At 37.8% G+C, this 16,741-nt stretch overlaps 1 protein-coding gene across 6 annotated transcripts in view; it reads left to right on the top strand.

Annotated features, from left to right (window-relative positions):
• The window catches only part of BMPR1A (bone morphogenetic protein receptor type 1A), an 84,758-nt gene that overhangs the window by 46,540 nt on the left and 21,477 nt on the right, over window positions 1–16,741 (top strand). For 5 of the 6 annotated variants that reach the window (XM_074830447.1, XM_074830451.1, XM_074830448.1 and 2 more), the window contains exon 3: window positions 13,185–13,392. The exons of the other annotated variant lie outside the window; for it this stretch is intronic. In XM_074830447.1, the coding sequence (XP_074686548.1) occupies window positions 13,326–13,392 (67 nt within the window). In that variant the 5' untranslated portion in view covers window positions 13,185–13,325. The remainder of the gene's footprint in view (window positions 1–13,184; window positions 13,393–16,741) is intronic. 6 annotated transcript variants of the gene reach the window in all.

Raw genomic sequence — 16,741 nt, forward strand, 5'->3', positions numbered from 1 at the left:
TATCCCCAGTCTTTGAATGAACAAGACTTTTTTTTTTTTAATTAAAAAAACCCAAACAAACATTTTCTTTATCAGTCTTACAAAATTAGCATCAACAGTTCCGTTGCTGATACTGTCTCCTTACATCAGTAAATGGTACCTTTCCCCCTCCCCTGCCTATTACTCAGCCAGAGCCTGAGCAGTAGCTGAATCCTTATGTGGACATACAGTCTCATGAAAAGAAAGCATACTGTCACTATTCTTGTGACTGGGAAGAAAAATTTTAAAAGCATCTGAAAAGATCTTTTAGAAGTCTTGAGCCTGTGAGAGTGGCTACTCTTGCTGTTGTTTGTCAACAGGCTTCAATAGGAGTTAAATATCCAGTATGAAATGTACTGCATGCTTGAAAGCAAGTAAGTCTCCTAATTCCTTGGTCTTGTGGATGTTACTTTTAGGTGTGTTAATGCATCTGAGGATTTTACGGCTGGTAAATTGATAAGCTGAAATTAATTCATTTGAAAACTAAAACATTCATCTTGGTGGCAGACAGGTATTTAGTTTGACCATTCACTCCCCAAAAAAGAAAAAGCTAATTATGTAACTCATGTTGTAACTGAAGGAAGAGGAAAAAAATTCATAACTGAAAATAAAAGATTTAAAAATAATCATGCATACTTATGTAGAAATGCTTAAACTTGAGATTTAAGCTGCTGTTACTACAACGTGAGCAGTTAAAACTGGGCGTGTAATGCATTTCTGGATTTGTGATCTGGGAGAATTATATTCTCCACAGTCTGCTGTACTGTTTCTCTGTTCCAGAATATCAGAACTGTGCTTCAGATAGTTAGATAAATAAAAATAGCTTGTTGTATGTCTCACTGTCCTGCGGGATGTAAGTAGCAAGATTCTTCTAAGAATTATGAAAGAAGTTTTACAGTTTTCTTGTAAAAGTGGAATTTGGGTAAAGCATGTTCATGTACCTTGTGACAGCCAGTTGATTGCTATTCAAGAAAGTTTTTGAAAGCATTAGCAGTGTTAATGTATCCGTTTCCAGGTCTGCGAGAGTTTTTTTAACATAGGGCAGAGCTACATGGTGATAATCAATTATTGCAAACTATTATGGAGACCAACATTTTAAATGGATTTAAAGGGGGTAGATGGGTAGATTCATGGTGAGTAGATCCCTCTGTAGGTATTGGTGATATGAATAAATTTTGCAGCAGAGGAAATTAATGAACTGGGATATCCAGAGCAAGAGCATTCTAATCGTTCTCTGGGTTTTATAGTCTTGACCTAAACACTTCCTCCTGACTGCTTTTAAGGTCAGGGCATAGAGAACAATGGCCCGATACGCCCCTTGAGTAAAGCTGTATTTGTACTACAGTATTTCATCTGCTGGTTTTGTTTCAGTACAGTTCTTAACTCAAATGTGTGAAAAAATCTCAAAAAAGAGGAATGGAAAAAATACTCAGGATGTGACATAGAATCGGTCATTACAAGATACTGTACAGTGTTTGATAGAAAAGGTTCACTAACAGTGAAATTTTTTTGTCCCCTTTCTTTCTGCCAAAAATAACTCTTTATTCTCTTCAACTTGCAACAAAAATTTCTTCCCATTATGGAATCTGTGGTCTTCCTGTAACCCTCTATTTTTCCTTCACGGGTTTAATTTGAATTACCCTTAATTCTGTTATATTGGAGGTGATTAGTGTAGGCTAAAGAATCATGAGAGAAAGAAGGTTTTGATAGTGGAGATGTGAAAGGAATACATGACTTTTAGATACAATAATGGCCTTGAGAGAAGTAACGTAAGAAAAGGCAGAATGAGATGGTTGTAACAATGTGATCTTGAACAACTGGGGAATAATTGAATTGCCAAAATTAATGAAGAGGTGATTTGGGAGGCAGATGGATTTACTTGTAAGATTTTTAGCTGAAGAAACTGTTGAGACATCAGAGGAGATACCTTCAAGTTTAAGGATGGTGGGGGAAGGGGGTAAATGCTTGCAGTAAAAATTAGTGTTCAAATCATTCCTGTAGTTCTGAGTGTGGGCAGTTTAAGTCACCACAAGGGTCAAAGAGAAAAAGTAGGAAAGCAAGTGAAATTGATAGGAGAAGGAACTTATAGTATAATCTCTGTACCTCCTTAGTTTCCTTTGGTCTTAGTCCAGTTGCTTTCTTGTGATATGGAGAGAAAAACAAAGATTAAATGGAAAAAAAATAAAGGATTTTTAGCTGAATGTGAAGTTTGATTTAATCTAAAACCAAAGCCAACCAAACTACTACCTTATATGTTGTTGATTTGCTGTTCTTAACTCTACTGTGTAACATTTGTTGAAAAACATTTCTTTCTTAGTGTATTTAAAATAACCTTTTTGCACTAAGGAGTGGTGTAATTGCTTGAATACTAATGGGAGAGATACCATTAATAAACCTACTAAACTCTAAATATTTTTATCTCAATGAGCTTTCTAGTTGTGCTTCTTGTGTGTGTGTTTGTTTTTGAATGTTGTGTTTAAAAAAAAAAATTAACAGTATTGCTTTAGCACTTCAATGCAGGGAAATAGGGGACTATAACTGTTGAAGTATAAACATTACCTTTGAACTCCGTCTTTGTCTACTTATTGAAAGATTACTGTGTTTGGATTTAGAAATGTCTTTGAAGCTATATTTGATGAAAGTACATTGTTTGAACTTAAGAGGAGTAGTCTGTGTGCATGTGCATGGCATGTTGTTTCTGTAGTTATTTAACCAAGCGGATCTACAATGCGCTTAGAGTTTAACTTCAGTTTACATTAAAATGTATCTTCACCTCAGCAAAACTTGCAGAATACTAACGGGGTAAAATAATCTCAGACACCTACATCTAGAGTCCTGGAAATTTTTCCCAGACCAACAATACTTTCTTACATATCTCACAATTAAAAATTAAGTATTGCAGATGAAAGTAGAAACTGAATGCAGTGTAGAACTAATTTTAGATTATGTGTACTGTGGAAGCACTTTCTTAATATAGCCATCTAATTTAATATCTCCAGTATTTGCCAACTAACTGTGTGTGAGCATGTCATGCTTTATACGTACGCATTTATCACCCTGCGATACTGAGAATAACTGAATACTTTGCAGGTTCTATGTAAGGTAGTGAATGTTGTAATTACAAGATACTTGCTTGCCAATGGACTTCAGTTTTTATTCTTTTTTCCTTTCTTCTCCCCCCCCCCCCCCTTTTTTTTTTTCTGCTTGGGCCTATTGAAGCTTTGTTAACCTACCTGTGTGTATCAGGGTTCTTCTCGCAAGCTCTGGGAGTTACTTCTGAGATGGCTTGTGAGGTTACTACCCCCAGCTGTCCACCTTGCTCTTTTGCTGGAGGTCAGTACCTCTGTGGCAGTATCAAGCAAGCACCAGCTTATCAGCCACAGCTGTTCAGAGCCTGGCATATTAATTTAAACTGCCATTGATTCTGGTTTAGGCTATGCTAGACTTGCCACCGACAATACTTGCTCACTTCTCTTGCCCTTGCTGTGGAGATGGTAACCTCCTCGTGTTTTGTGTCTGGAGCTTGTAACCTCATCAAAATACTCCAACATGAGTTTCTAGGGTGAGTGTTGAGGCTCACAGATGACAGAAAAGCTGTTAGGTGAGTATTCATATAGTCTAAAAGAATTTATAAGAGAGGTTTAAAGGGCGCATTTCAGCAATTCAAAGTTAGAAGGGCAATATAACTAACATGAAGAACAAACTTAACAGTTAAATGTAATTTGCAAAGTACATATCTAAAATTTTTTCTCTGTAGCAAGGACGCTTTAAAGAGTAATTTGCCCCTGCCACATCCATGTTTTGGAGGTGTGTAAAGGAGCAGTGTCTATTACTGCATTTATTTGGCCTATCCAGCTATTAAATGGCCGCTTTGGAAGACTGATGGAGACTCTCCTTTGAGAATATCTGTGTGTTATTTACAGGGATTTGTGAGAACAGCCAGACAGAGAGTTTCTCCTATCAGCAGAGTATGGTGCTTTATGGGCATGGCAAGCAGGTGAGGGAAATGAGCATTAAGGTTTACCTTGCCAAGCAGCATTTTGTATTAGCAAATCGTGATGATGTTGAACTTGCCAGTCTTGTCTCTGCTGTTTGTATGTATTGAGCAAATACTGTTGAAGAAAGCTTTTCTCTTGCCCATTGCAATGAGGAGTGCTGAATTTGATGACTTAAAAATTATGGGACTTATTTATGAAGTAACACTTGCAAGTGTTACTTCATATCTTGTTCACCAAACAATGTATGAATTAATTTGGACAGCAGTTATCTTACGGGTAGCAGAACAAAACGTATGTCCATGTTGACAGTTTTAAGCGTTTTGAGGGCAAGCAGTTTGCTTCTTGAGAAATGCTCTTCTGTTGGCCTTTTTAAATACTAGATCACATGTCACTTGCTTTACAAGAGACACCATAGTGTCCTGGTCAGATACCAGAGGGAAAGGATTTGCAGTTATGTAAGTAGGCAGCAGTGATTCCCGTGTTTAAGGCATCGCTCCTAGCAGTTTGGAGGGGGTTGGTTTGTATTTTTGACTGGGGGTTGTGTTGGTTAGTAATGCTTTCTGTCTGTTCTCAATAATTTGAAAGTCTGTCTTCCAGGGGTACATTAAAAAAAGGAAGGGGGGGGGTTAAGGTCTCCTTTCTGTTACTGATTCCTAGAACTTATTTCTTCTCTGCTCTGTTTGGAAAGTATATCCTTTAATAAGTAAAATCATACCTGCAACGTGAGTGAGAGGAGTGAAGGCTCCGGGAATAGCATTATCGAGTTGACTCTTTTGACCTTGGTAATTACTAATCTATGCAATCGGGTATTTCTGAGCCTGGTCAGCCTTGCTTGTTTAGCATTTTACTTGTTTTATTGGTTTTTACAAGTCTTGAATAGGAAAAGAGGATTTAAAGAGAAAATCTGAAAAAAGAAACCCAACCCCGTGTTTATTCGTGAGGGGTAGAGGTCTTCTAGAGGGGAGCTGGCTTGCAGAGGGGGAAGACAGTATTCTTATGCTAATCCACGCTCTGGATAAGGAGCAAAGCAGCCGTGCAAACAATGGAAGTGGAGCCAGAAAGTCTGCTCTGCAGTCTAGCACGCCTTGAAAAGCATGTCAGGCAGGGCGCCTAGGGCTGCGCAGGGGAGGGGCCCGAGCCGAGGGGAGAGCTCCAGCTCACTTTATGGAGCTGGCAGCTCGCCATAAGACTTAGAAAAACCTTGCTACCTAGAAAACAAGAATTAACCGTGGAAGCGAGGGGAAGGGGGAGAGAAGTAGTTGCAGTCTACTTTTCATGTTATAAAAACCAAACCCAAAAAACCCCCATTGAATTGTCTCAGCTTTGTTGCAGCTATTTTCTTCTTTGTACCGAAATTGAAATTCAAGTGATCTGTTTTTTAAATAGTAACCACTTTTTCTAAACAGTGTTCTGCACGAGAGATGTAGATTTTAGCAACGTGCCCCTACTCAGAAACTGGCTTACACTACCCTCATGTGGGCAAAATGCTCCCATCGGAGAGTGTGCTGGAAGCTGGAGCTGCAGGCTGGCCTAAGGACGGCATTGGGGGGCTTTTGATTTCCTATTGCTTGCTCCTTCTCTTATAGGAGAAACCCACGTCAGTGACATCGGGGAAGAAGCATGGGTTTGTGTAGCATGCTTTGTTATTGATTAAATTCAGTAACCAGGAAAAGACAGGCTGTTTTACTTAGGCACCATGAAATGAAAAATATGCTCTGTAACCACCAAACAAAAACCCAGTTTCTGGAGAACTCCTCATGAGTCCCAGAATTTGCATAATCACCTTTGCTTTGGAGACACAAAGTAATTGTGAATTTCTTTTTCTAGATTGGGCAAAGGTTATAGGTGTAACAGAAACAAGCCAAGACCATGGTATCTAAGTATAATAAAAGCTTACCCTGTCAATTTTATAGTTGGGGGATTTTTTTGACATCGATTAACGAACAATTGTCCTGAAATTATGAAAAAAATTGTGTAAGGCTGAGAAACCTTTCCTATGAAAGCATTTGTACTTTAAAAGGCACTGGTCCTGATTTTAGGGTCCGTTGTTTACTTTAAAAAAGTGAGCAACTATATATTCAGGATTGAGGCCCAGCTTTTTCTCTTCCTCAGCCTAGGTATATTGTTTGTATAAAATAACTGTAATTCAGAGCCAAAATATGTGATGGATCTTGTAGGCAGTATAGTATGACCATAATATTTTCAATAGTGATGTGTGACATTTGTAACAATTTTAATGACTTTTTCTCTTGCTGTTTATTTTTAGTGAAGGAAAGGCTTTCTTTAAGTAACTTTTTTGTGAACAAAACTTAAAAGGTTTAAGTTACATTGCCAGTTTGGATTTGCTAGATTTAGAGATGGAATGTGTTACATGTGGAGACTTTTCTCCTCGTTCGCATTGACTGGTATGACACTAAGGAACTAGCAAAAATGATAAATAGATAAAAACATTTAAGAATGATAGCTTCTGGGTAGAATAGCAGAAGTTTGTCATTTATGGTGGGAGGAGCATGGGTGTTCATTTGCCAATTGTCTTAAGGGCAGAAGCTCTCAGCCAGCTAATGGCCAAAGTGATGGAGTTGAAAGAGAGGAAATGGGTCAAGATAAATAAAAATTGTGTAGTGAAATCCTATTTGAATATGCTCAAATAAGAGAATGTGTCATGTTTGTAACACGCTAGGATATTTTTGAGTACCTGATGGCACTGGGAAAATAATTTTACTGAATTTCATTACTGTTAATTTTATGGCAGAAACTTTGTAGCAGTTAGTTAATTGGATTCCAGAGTAACAGTAAGATGGGCATTCAGGAGTCCAGTGAGTGGCGTCCCCAATTACCTAATTGTGCTGGGCATGGTAAAAAGCAGCTAGGCTTTAATTTCTTCATGGTTAACAACTTTGTTTATGAAACAGACAGATATATCATAATTTAGTCGTTTGGCTTCTAAATTCTGCAATAATGTACACACATTTGATATTTGCAAGGAGTGTGAAATCTTCCTTTCATAAGATTTCTGTTAGAGTATCCAAGGTGGATTTTGGTGACTTTTCTTCCAGCTGCTCAAAAATAAGTCCTTTTTCAAAGACTGTGAACTGTCTTGCTGCAGAAAGCAGTTGTTGGGGGCTTGTGTTTTTTGAATGAACAAATGCACCATAGTAGTATGTGCTTTATAAACACATGGTTATAAATGGCCCACAAATAGAACTCAGGTATGTTTTTCATTTAAGTCTTTTGAGAAGTGTATAATACGCACACAAGAATGCTTCATTTAATGTTTCAGATTTTGTAGCAGTTTGTAGAGGGAGAAGGAACATTGAAATGATTTACATAATCTTTTGGCTTTTAAGTATATGCAGTCACTAATAGTTTTAAATAATTCTAATACAATCCACAGTTTAATGGAATTATTTCTGTGAGCTTGGACAGATAGTGCCTAAACAAATAGGGCCTTATTTGAAGTATTTTTTGTTCATGGCCATGCAACCAACTAGCTTGCAATAGCCAGCAGTTGTCTTCATCTTCTATGATTTCTTCATAGGTTTTGGTGGTGGATTTACCTGTGTTTTCAACGTAGTGTATTTGACAGCATTTAGCATAGCTGTTTCAGCTGTTTCAGTATGACACTTTTCTGCAATCTGTGTATCATAGAATCATTCAGGTTGGAAAAGACCCTTGGGATCATTGAGTCCAACCAACGTGTAGGTATGTCTTGCAATAAAATAATAGAAGCATGTTTAAAAAGTAGACTTATACAAGTATTTGACAGAATTGTACAGTACAGAATCTGAAGCTTTTATTTAAATTTTCTTATTATTATGGTATTGGTTAAATTTGACTATTTGAATAAGCTAAGGTTAACTAGAGCTGGTTTTGTATTATGAATAACAAAATGGAGTTGTAAGGTCTCTCTTGGATCAGAGTCTGCTCCCATCCTGTCACCTGCAGCTACATGAGATGGTGGCCTCTGTAAACTAAAGACTAATTAAGTTTTTGGACTGTATTTAGTTTGAAAATCTGCCCTAGAACCTTCTAACCAGTGGTTAGGAATTGTCTTCTAATTTCTGATCTAAATAAATTTTAATGGCTAATCCATACCTTGTTGTTGAACCAGTAATTTTCTTCAGGTTGAATAGCTGTCTTTCTTTCCTCCTGTTTATTCCTATGTTACATTTTCAAAGAGTAATCATTTTCCTGCCAACTTTCACTGTATTCATATTTTTTTTCTTTTCGTCTTCATTAATAGGGCTTTCCTATCCTCCAGGTAGTATTATCAGCCCTTCTAGTCATACAGTGAATTTATCAATCACGTTGTCTCTGCACTACCCATGTTTTACCATTTCACCTGGGAAATCTCCCTAGGAAATCCAAGAGTTGTGTTGTCTCTTTCTCCCAGCAACATCACATGGATGTCTCTGATGTTCTGTAATCAGTTAGTATACTCGAGTCCTTGGACGTAGCCTATCTCCTATGCATGAACTCCTAGTTTATGTGAAGCAGAAATCCTTCAGAGTTCCCAATATGCATAACTTCCCCAATTTCATGCTGGTTTATTTCATTCCATTTCTGTTACTTCAGTTCTTCATGTGATCCAAATCTTCCTGCATAAAAACAACACTCAACTGAATTGACAATTCATGTTTGTCAGCAAGGTTTATCAAAGTTTTACTTCTTGTGCTTAGTTCATTAATGAAAAGGGTAAGTATTCTTGAATCAAGCTGATTGAAGAATCAAAGTCCTTGAATGTCATTTGAACCACACTAGTAATTTTTGTTCTTGAAACTACTTGTCATCTCCCTTGTAGGGAATTCTTTACTGTTCTTACAATCCTTCTTTTCTTCATCCAAATTAATAATTTTCTTTGTGGTATCATATCAGGTTTTTTTAAGCTCTGGAAGTTGTTGTATACTGGCTTAGGCTGACAGCCCAATTTATCTCTGGTATTCTGTTCCACCTCGAAGTTGTGTTCAAAACTGTACATGTGATTGAGGTAGTATGCTTATGGTTACCTAAGTCACTTCTTGCCCCCATTACACATAGGAGAAACATTTAATATTTTTCAATTTTGCTTTGGCAAATACGTTTACTTGCTATTGTATGTACTGCTGCAAATGTTTTGAAACATCTTGTCTGTTGAAATGGATTTAATGTTCTAATTCTTGTCAAGTCTGAGATTGATGGTTCTTTTTTCATATGTTCCCCTTTTACTATTCTGTCTCTGTTATGTTCAGCACTATCATTCTTTACTGAAACTTGGGACAGTGCAGCTCATTTGGTTTGGGCATCATGCTGTTAAAAATATTACAGAGCCACATCTGAAGAACAGTTACTACTGAACTCCCTTCTTTCAGAATCGTTTTGAACCATATGACAAATCTTGCACACTTTAGCTTCATATATTTGGAGTCATACAGAGTGTAGGGGTAGACTGCAGTGATAGTGCCATGAATTCACAACTGAATTCCAGTTCAGAAAGAAACCCACACAGCTTTAATAACAAAAGCATTTTCATCAATAAACTATTTTTAGGAAGGATAATAAATTACACTGTAGACAAATAGGGTGTTATGATGGATGAATAAATTACTTTTTAACAGATTATGGTAGAATGCTTCTTCATGGCTACAATAGAAGGAAAAAAAAAGTGAGAGTGAGGACTTTGAAATCAACTGGTTGGCTTATGGGTTTGAATTTCTTCAACATAGCTGTTGCTGGAGTATTGTTCCAGGTGTTAACTGGTGCTTTAACACATTTGAAGTACGTCATTCAGTTGTGTCATTCTACACTGTTAATACCAGGCAGGTTTTGGAGAAATTCCAGCTGTTGCTCACTTTAGATAGAGTGCCTTAACAGTCTGTCAGTCTTCCTCTTTAATGGGAATCCAGAAATTGCTCCGAAGAGGTGCGGCCTCTTCAGTTTTGTTGAATGTATTTTTTGTTGTGGTGGTTTGTTTTGTTTTTAGTGAAAGATATTCTCATACAAAGGTCATAACTATGTTGTTTTAGGGTGTGGCATTTGTTAGAAGCACTAGAAGAGCTAGTCTGTTTTTGAAAACTATTTTTTTTTAAACTACATAGCTATATCGGGGTGCCCGGTGATTTTTAAGAACTAAATGTTTTCAGAGTTTCCATTTCTGCAAAAGAGCAACGTAGGCTATGAGAGAACTAATTGTCTTAGTTTGTTTAGCTCAGAAATGTACATGAGTAAAAGGAAGAACAATTTAAATGATGGGTTAAAAAAAAGCCTGAAATCTGTTCTAATAGCTGTGGCAGGAAAGCTCTGTTGAATTTCACTGTGGTGACTGAAAAAACTGCCTCAACCAATCCACGTCATGTTTTTGACACAGCTTTGTTGCTTCTGTAGTGTGGGTGGTATAATAGGATGTGTGTCCACAGTGCAGTTCCCATAGTTCATATTGAGACATTTTATTCTAAGTCGCTAGTTTTTCATCAGTGCCTTAAGCTCACCTGCCCAACGGTGAGATGTTACCGTTAGCGCTGTGGGTGCAGCAAGGCTCATCAGTGCTTGTCTGTCCAGGCCTTCGGCCAGCTGTGGGACTTTCCTGGCTAAGGGTGAACTTGACACTGACACTAGCAGCAACAGAAAGATATAGTAATAGTATTAAGGCGTCATATGTGCATTTCAGAGGAAGAGAAGGGAATTGCAGCCCTGCTGGGTTTTACTTTCAGTTGTTGAGGTAGTCTTTTAACTGCTGATAAGCATTCTCAAATTATAATGATTTTAAAATGAGGAATTGTAGCAAAACTTGTTCTCAGTGTCATTTTATTGCATGTTTTTATATACATTTTCATTTACATTTTTATATATATTTGTGAAAAGTGAAATATTAATGAAAGGAAGATTCAGGTACAAAATACTGGTTCAAAGCGGGGAGTGTTATATTCTTGAATAGGCTTGGACAACATTTTTGAAAGCTACCTTAGATTGTTTCACTGAACAAAAATCACCACAAAATTGGAAGTGAGTTGCTTGAAAATGTGGGTTTTTTCCTATGTCTTCTTGATTTTTTTGGTAACGTACTGTGTGGTGCAGTGGTAAATACACGTTGCACATTAAGTTTCTATGCCAGTGTTCTCTTTTACCTTACTGAACTGGGGAGCATGATCACCAGTTTTCTGAAAGTTTAAAATACTCCTCCTTTTGAAATGTGGAAGAGTGAGAATATGTAGTCCTTCCTGAAACTTGCATGAAGACAGAAATTATTTTTAAATATACTTTACACAGACTATTAATGGAGGGTTTTCTTTGATGGACTGCAAAAATAATACTGTAAATAAAGTCTTGTTGTTTTACTACATACAAGCTGTTAGCAGTTTTCATCTTCCACATGTTTTATTGAGGATTGAAGTTCATTGCAGTTGAAGTACAGAATAAAGCAATAATACTTAGACATGTTGCTGTCCTGATGTTTTTATCACTAGAAGGATGTTCCCTGCCAGCTGTCAGAATTGGCCCTGTTTCTTGTGATTAGGAAACACTAAAGAGAGTGAATATTTTTGTTACCATATTGCTTTTACCTCTGCCTTGCCAGGAAGCTTATTTTGAAGTTACTCGTGCTTAGGATGTTCGCAAAATTCTGAGTCCATCCCGCCCGTCACCTGGCAGTAATCATGGCAAATGTCGGGGCCACCGCATCGTTGGGGGAACATTGCCCGCGGCCGGGAGGTGCCAGGCCCCGTGCACGCCCCTGGCTTCCTCTGGTGCGGAGGCGCTTTGTCGCTTCATTACGGAGAAGTCAGAGACGTGTGAAAAGTAGGCCAGGGGTCGGGGCGGCCTGCCCCAGTCCTGCCGAAATTGAAAGTGACGGACACCTCCCGACTTGGCCGCTAATTTGCCTTCATGTTAAATGCCTCCAAAGCACTAATTAAAATGAAAAGTTCTTGGGTCTCACCAACAGACAGATTGAGTTATTGATGGTGGAAGCGGCCACCAACAGTAATTGCAGCCTATCCCCGAGCGAACGCCCATTTTGGCATTCATGAGCAGCGCCAGGCTGACAGGGGTCAGGGGGGTCAAGCCCACCGAAACAAGAGGCCGAGGAAAGGCAAAATCAGTCCTCTGTTCATCTTTGTGCAACGTCGCTTTTGTTGCGATTAACTATTTAGGTGTTTGAGCTGCTTTTTAGTCCTTTGAGGCCTAATTATGCTTCCCTTGTGAATAGCTGTGGAAAGTTCGTTAAGCAGAACGTGAGCACAACTACTGCAGTCTGAAAAAGTATCATCTTATTCAATTTGGCTGTCTTAGCTATGTGTTCATACATTGGATTAGTAGAGTTTATTTTATTTTTGGAGCGAATGGTGTGTGCGTATAGTAGCATAATTTTTCAGGAGGGACTAATTTGTGCAAAACTTGGGAATTCAGAAGGATATCAGGATTTTGAATTGGAGTTAACAGATTAACAATACATGTTCATTGGTGTTGTGAACTGAGCTAACTTTCTTTTCTCCAGAAAACGCTACATAACATAGTAATCTACAGGAAGAGGGACTGGAATATAGTTGATGCTAAATGAGAAATTAATTTGTTCATTCGAATGTTAAATGAGATTGTGCTTTTTTTTTTCCTAGAAGACAAAAGTAACATTGTAATTAGGTAACTAACCTATTTTAATACAAATTTAGCTTTCATCCAGCAGAGAGACTGGGGTTTTAGTGCAATAAAGCTTCTCTGCAAGCATTTTTCGACTGGTGGCTCAACATGGTATTGCTTTTTTCTCTCATATTATGGAAAGTCACCCCTGAGTTTCATTTTTAAGAAAAATAAGAAGTTATAAATTTAACTTTCTGTAAAAAAATAGTTTTCAAACAGATTTACGTGTTAATCTGTTGAATACTACCTATGATAGCTGTATATGAGTCTAAAAGACATGGCTGTGACTAGTGAGCTAACATACTTAATAGTTTTGATAGGAGTGTGAAAACATTCCCATGGGTTGTTATCAAAAACATGCATTTCAGAAGAAGCCTGATATTCAGTTGGATAGTAAATATGGCTAATGTTTTCAGTTATTAATCTTAATAAACATATGCAATTTAAATTATTTTTTTGAGCCATGTGGTTATGATCAGTGTGATGAAAAATCTTGAAGGCTTTTTCTTGTTTCAGAAACACAAGGAGTTTCTTAACACTTTGTTTTACTGTATCTTTCAGGAAACAAGGTTGGAAAAGTTACAAAAGCATCTTCGCAGTCAAACACCAAACCTTGTATTAGGCTTCATCGAACAGACTAAGCTTAACATTTGTCAAGCAGAAGGGCCAGTCGTCTTGCACAGGAAGTATTAAAAGTGAACAATGACTCGATTGAGAGTTTATGAGCGATTGCTTGGAGCCTATCTGCTTATCATCCTCCATGTTCAAGGTAAATATGTACTAGCTGAAATAAGTTTATATTTTTCATCCGTAACTAAGTCGTGTGTATTCCAGTGGTTGGAATAGGGTTTTTTTAATTTGGGGTTTGGGGGGTTTTTTGTTCTTTTGCAGGTAGGTGGCTTATCTGCCTGACATGACACGTAGACACTTCCTTAAAAAGAAGGATGTTACAGCAATCATGTGTTGTTGTAGTATAGATTACAGATTAGGTCTATTTTAGCAAATGCTTAAATAGAGACAATACCAGAAATGCGTAGTACACTGTGGAGCAGAATTAAAGGTTTGACTTTCTGAATTTCAGTTTCCTGTATGTGTGCGTCTTTGATCCCTTTAAACTTGACCCACTGAAGAAATGACAGTGGGCGGTTCCCCATGCTTTCTGATACTTCCAGTAGCCAAGAGATAGTGTGGTGTATCTAATCTAAATAAACTTGTTACACCTACTGGATGGGCTGAGGTGAGGCTGTGGGATGTTCATAATAGCCTGGTTTTTAGTTAGTGAAGATACTTGTTTGTATGTCTGTTGTCTTTCCAGCCACCGCTTATCAAAAACTTCTGGAAATCCAGTTATCATTAGGACTTGAACTCCTCACTCAAGTTGGGTTGAATTACAAAGAAATGTATTGGAACCAACCAATGTGGCTGTCTCATGCTCTATCAGGAATTGAAGTTTAAGTATAAAGATTATAACTAGTTTGTGGGAAAATCCATTTTATTGTTACTTCCCTACTCCTTATTAGCAACTGTACCTGGCAGGTCTGATTCTGTAATTGCTTGTAGTTCAGAGAAGTGTCAGAATAGCAGAATGGTATCTGAGCTGTTAGTGGTATTGCATTCTCATGTTTGGGACATGAACAGTAGTGCTATTCATGTCTGTCAAGCATGTACATCCATAGTTGGTCTCTGTGTAAGATTTCTTGTTCTCCCAGCTGTGCACCTCTCATGTTTGAGTTGAGTACACAGAGCTTTCAATATGCTTCGAGGGAAATAGGCAAGACTAATTTGGTACTGCCATTTTAATACTTGGAATGTAAAAGGTTTTATATTCTCTTTCTATACTTCTATCAATTACTGCTTAGTGCTTGATTTTATTTTGAGATATTCTTTGAGCTATTTACTTTCAAGAATAACAATTCAATGAAGCCATTAAAATGGGGAGAGAAGGAAGCCTGCTAAGTACCCAAATGACAATCTTTATGTTCTGTTTCTGGTATGTACCTGCAATATTAGGTTAAAGGATTTAGCAGAGATGTCTTTATCAGGACTATGCTTGATACATAGCTTGACAACTGATTTTAAGAGCAGACTTACATCAAATGTGTAATGGGCCTGTCCCTTCCAAACCACTTGATCCTGCCTCTTCCCATGTGCTGTTATTTATCCTCTTGTAACCAAGTGCCAAGGTGTGTTTGGGAACTGCTGCAGCTTCTAACCTGGGTGGGGGGAATCAGAGCACAAGACTGTACCCTTAAACATAACCCAAACCTTCATTAAGCAGTAAATATAAATTACACTGAAGATATTTACCTGGAATTGACCAGGGATGAGCTGTCAACTACACTGAGACCTGAATTAAATGAATAGTGCCTCAGCGCAAGGAGGATCATCTTCAAGCTCTTTCAAGTACCATCCCACACACATGTTCACAGCTAAGCTTTTATGGAACAGAAGTCTTCTCTGGATCTGTGCAGAATTGCACTTTGTTAAAGATATTTAAAACTGCCATTCTTCCTTTTGAGGTTCCTGTGGAGTTCAGTCCAGGAGGCCACCATGAGCACACCGAAGGCTTCTGTATTGTTGAGTACAATCTACAGAATTGTAAACACTTTTTCCAAAACTGGACAAGTGTTCCTGTATAATTGCCAAGCTATTTGAGCACTTTCATCTTTTTAGCCTGCAGGGACTCAGAATAGTATCTCCTAGCTTCTAGGTACGTGCTTTAAGCACTGATGTTTGGCTGGATTCACTCTCTGTGTGTGTATGTGTTTGTATGCATGCACACACATATTTCAGGAGTGGGGAAGAACATGGGTCTCAGTTTGAAGCTTTGCCATTGCAGCAGAGGTTTTAAGCTTGAAAGCAACAAACCAAACATAAATCCAGGATTATTCCATCTTTGGAAGAAACACAAATAGAAATAATATACAAATACATGGATCTCTTAATGACTTAAAATTAAGTTACATTAATTCCTTCCATGGTCACATTTATTAATAATGCTTCAATAAATAACTTCTAATCAACAATAGAGCTAGATTAGGTTTAAAGACTGTGAAATTTTTTTTCAGCCTCTAAAGAAGAAATTGCCTTGTCTCAGTAGCATTTCCGACTTTCAAATCAATACTGAGCGAGTTTTGAAAGCCATGGGAAAGTCGAGCTTGCTGAAATATTGTTGGTTCTTTGATGCAAGTTGCCTAAGGGCTTATCTTCAAACATACGAAATATGCTTGGTTTCTAGGGGTGATGAGTAGAAAAACAGACAAGTCTTTCTGCTAGTCCCCATGTTCATAGAGGAGTTGTGCTTGAGGGGGGGAAAGAATAAAGTTGATTGTCATCAAGTATTTGATATTTTTATAGGAAAGAGGAAATCTAAAGTGAAAAGTCTTAAAAAGTGGAAATTGAAAGTGGAAAAAATAGTTTCAACAAGGAAAATGTATGCAGGATGTTACAAAAATCCATCATAAAGGAACCAGTAGAGGTGGATAAGACATATTATGAGGAATTGAAGAGAACTCGTGTGATTTACAGAAAGAGGAGGGAAAACCAGAGGAAGTAGAAACACCCAGCGTGTGTACTTTCAGTGACTGGCACCCAGCTTGGTGGTTTTCTCCCTTACTTGTTTTGGAGGCTTCTTCAAAATGGTAGGAATTTCAGGGCTCACCAAGACCTAAGAGAATGATAATAGTAAGTGTGTCTATACATGTGTCTAGATATGCACACCAGATTTCTTGATAGATAACGTTAAAAAGCAAGTGGCCGTACATGCCAATTAATGTGAAAGTATTCTTATAACAGCATAAAACAGAGGCAATTCATGACATTATTGGTGAACGAGTGCTGTTTCTCAGGTCAGTACTATGGAGCCAGGGGGACACAGCAGTTACCCTTTGGATTGTATTGTCTTTATAGCTTATGGGACTTCTCCACTTACATTGAGAAATGATCAAAAATAAGCCTGGGTAGCAGATGGATAGGTTTAATAGCAACCTTTTCAAGAAAAACATTTTTGTATTTACTTTCTTGCTGTGAAAGGCCTTTGCAATATCTTTAGACCTGTGACTTACTGTGCATCTTTGTTCACCTACTTTTGCTTATCTAAGACAGGACGTTATCAGCCT

Source organism: Strix aluco, chromosome 7 (genome assembly GCF_031877795.1).
Source record: "Strix aluco isolate bStrAlu1 chromosome 7, bStrAlu1.hap1, whole genome shotgun sequence".
In the NCBI taxonomy this organism is placed as follows: domain Eukaryota; kingdom Metazoa; phylum Chordata; class Aves; order Strigiformes; family Strigidae; genus Strix; species Strix aluco.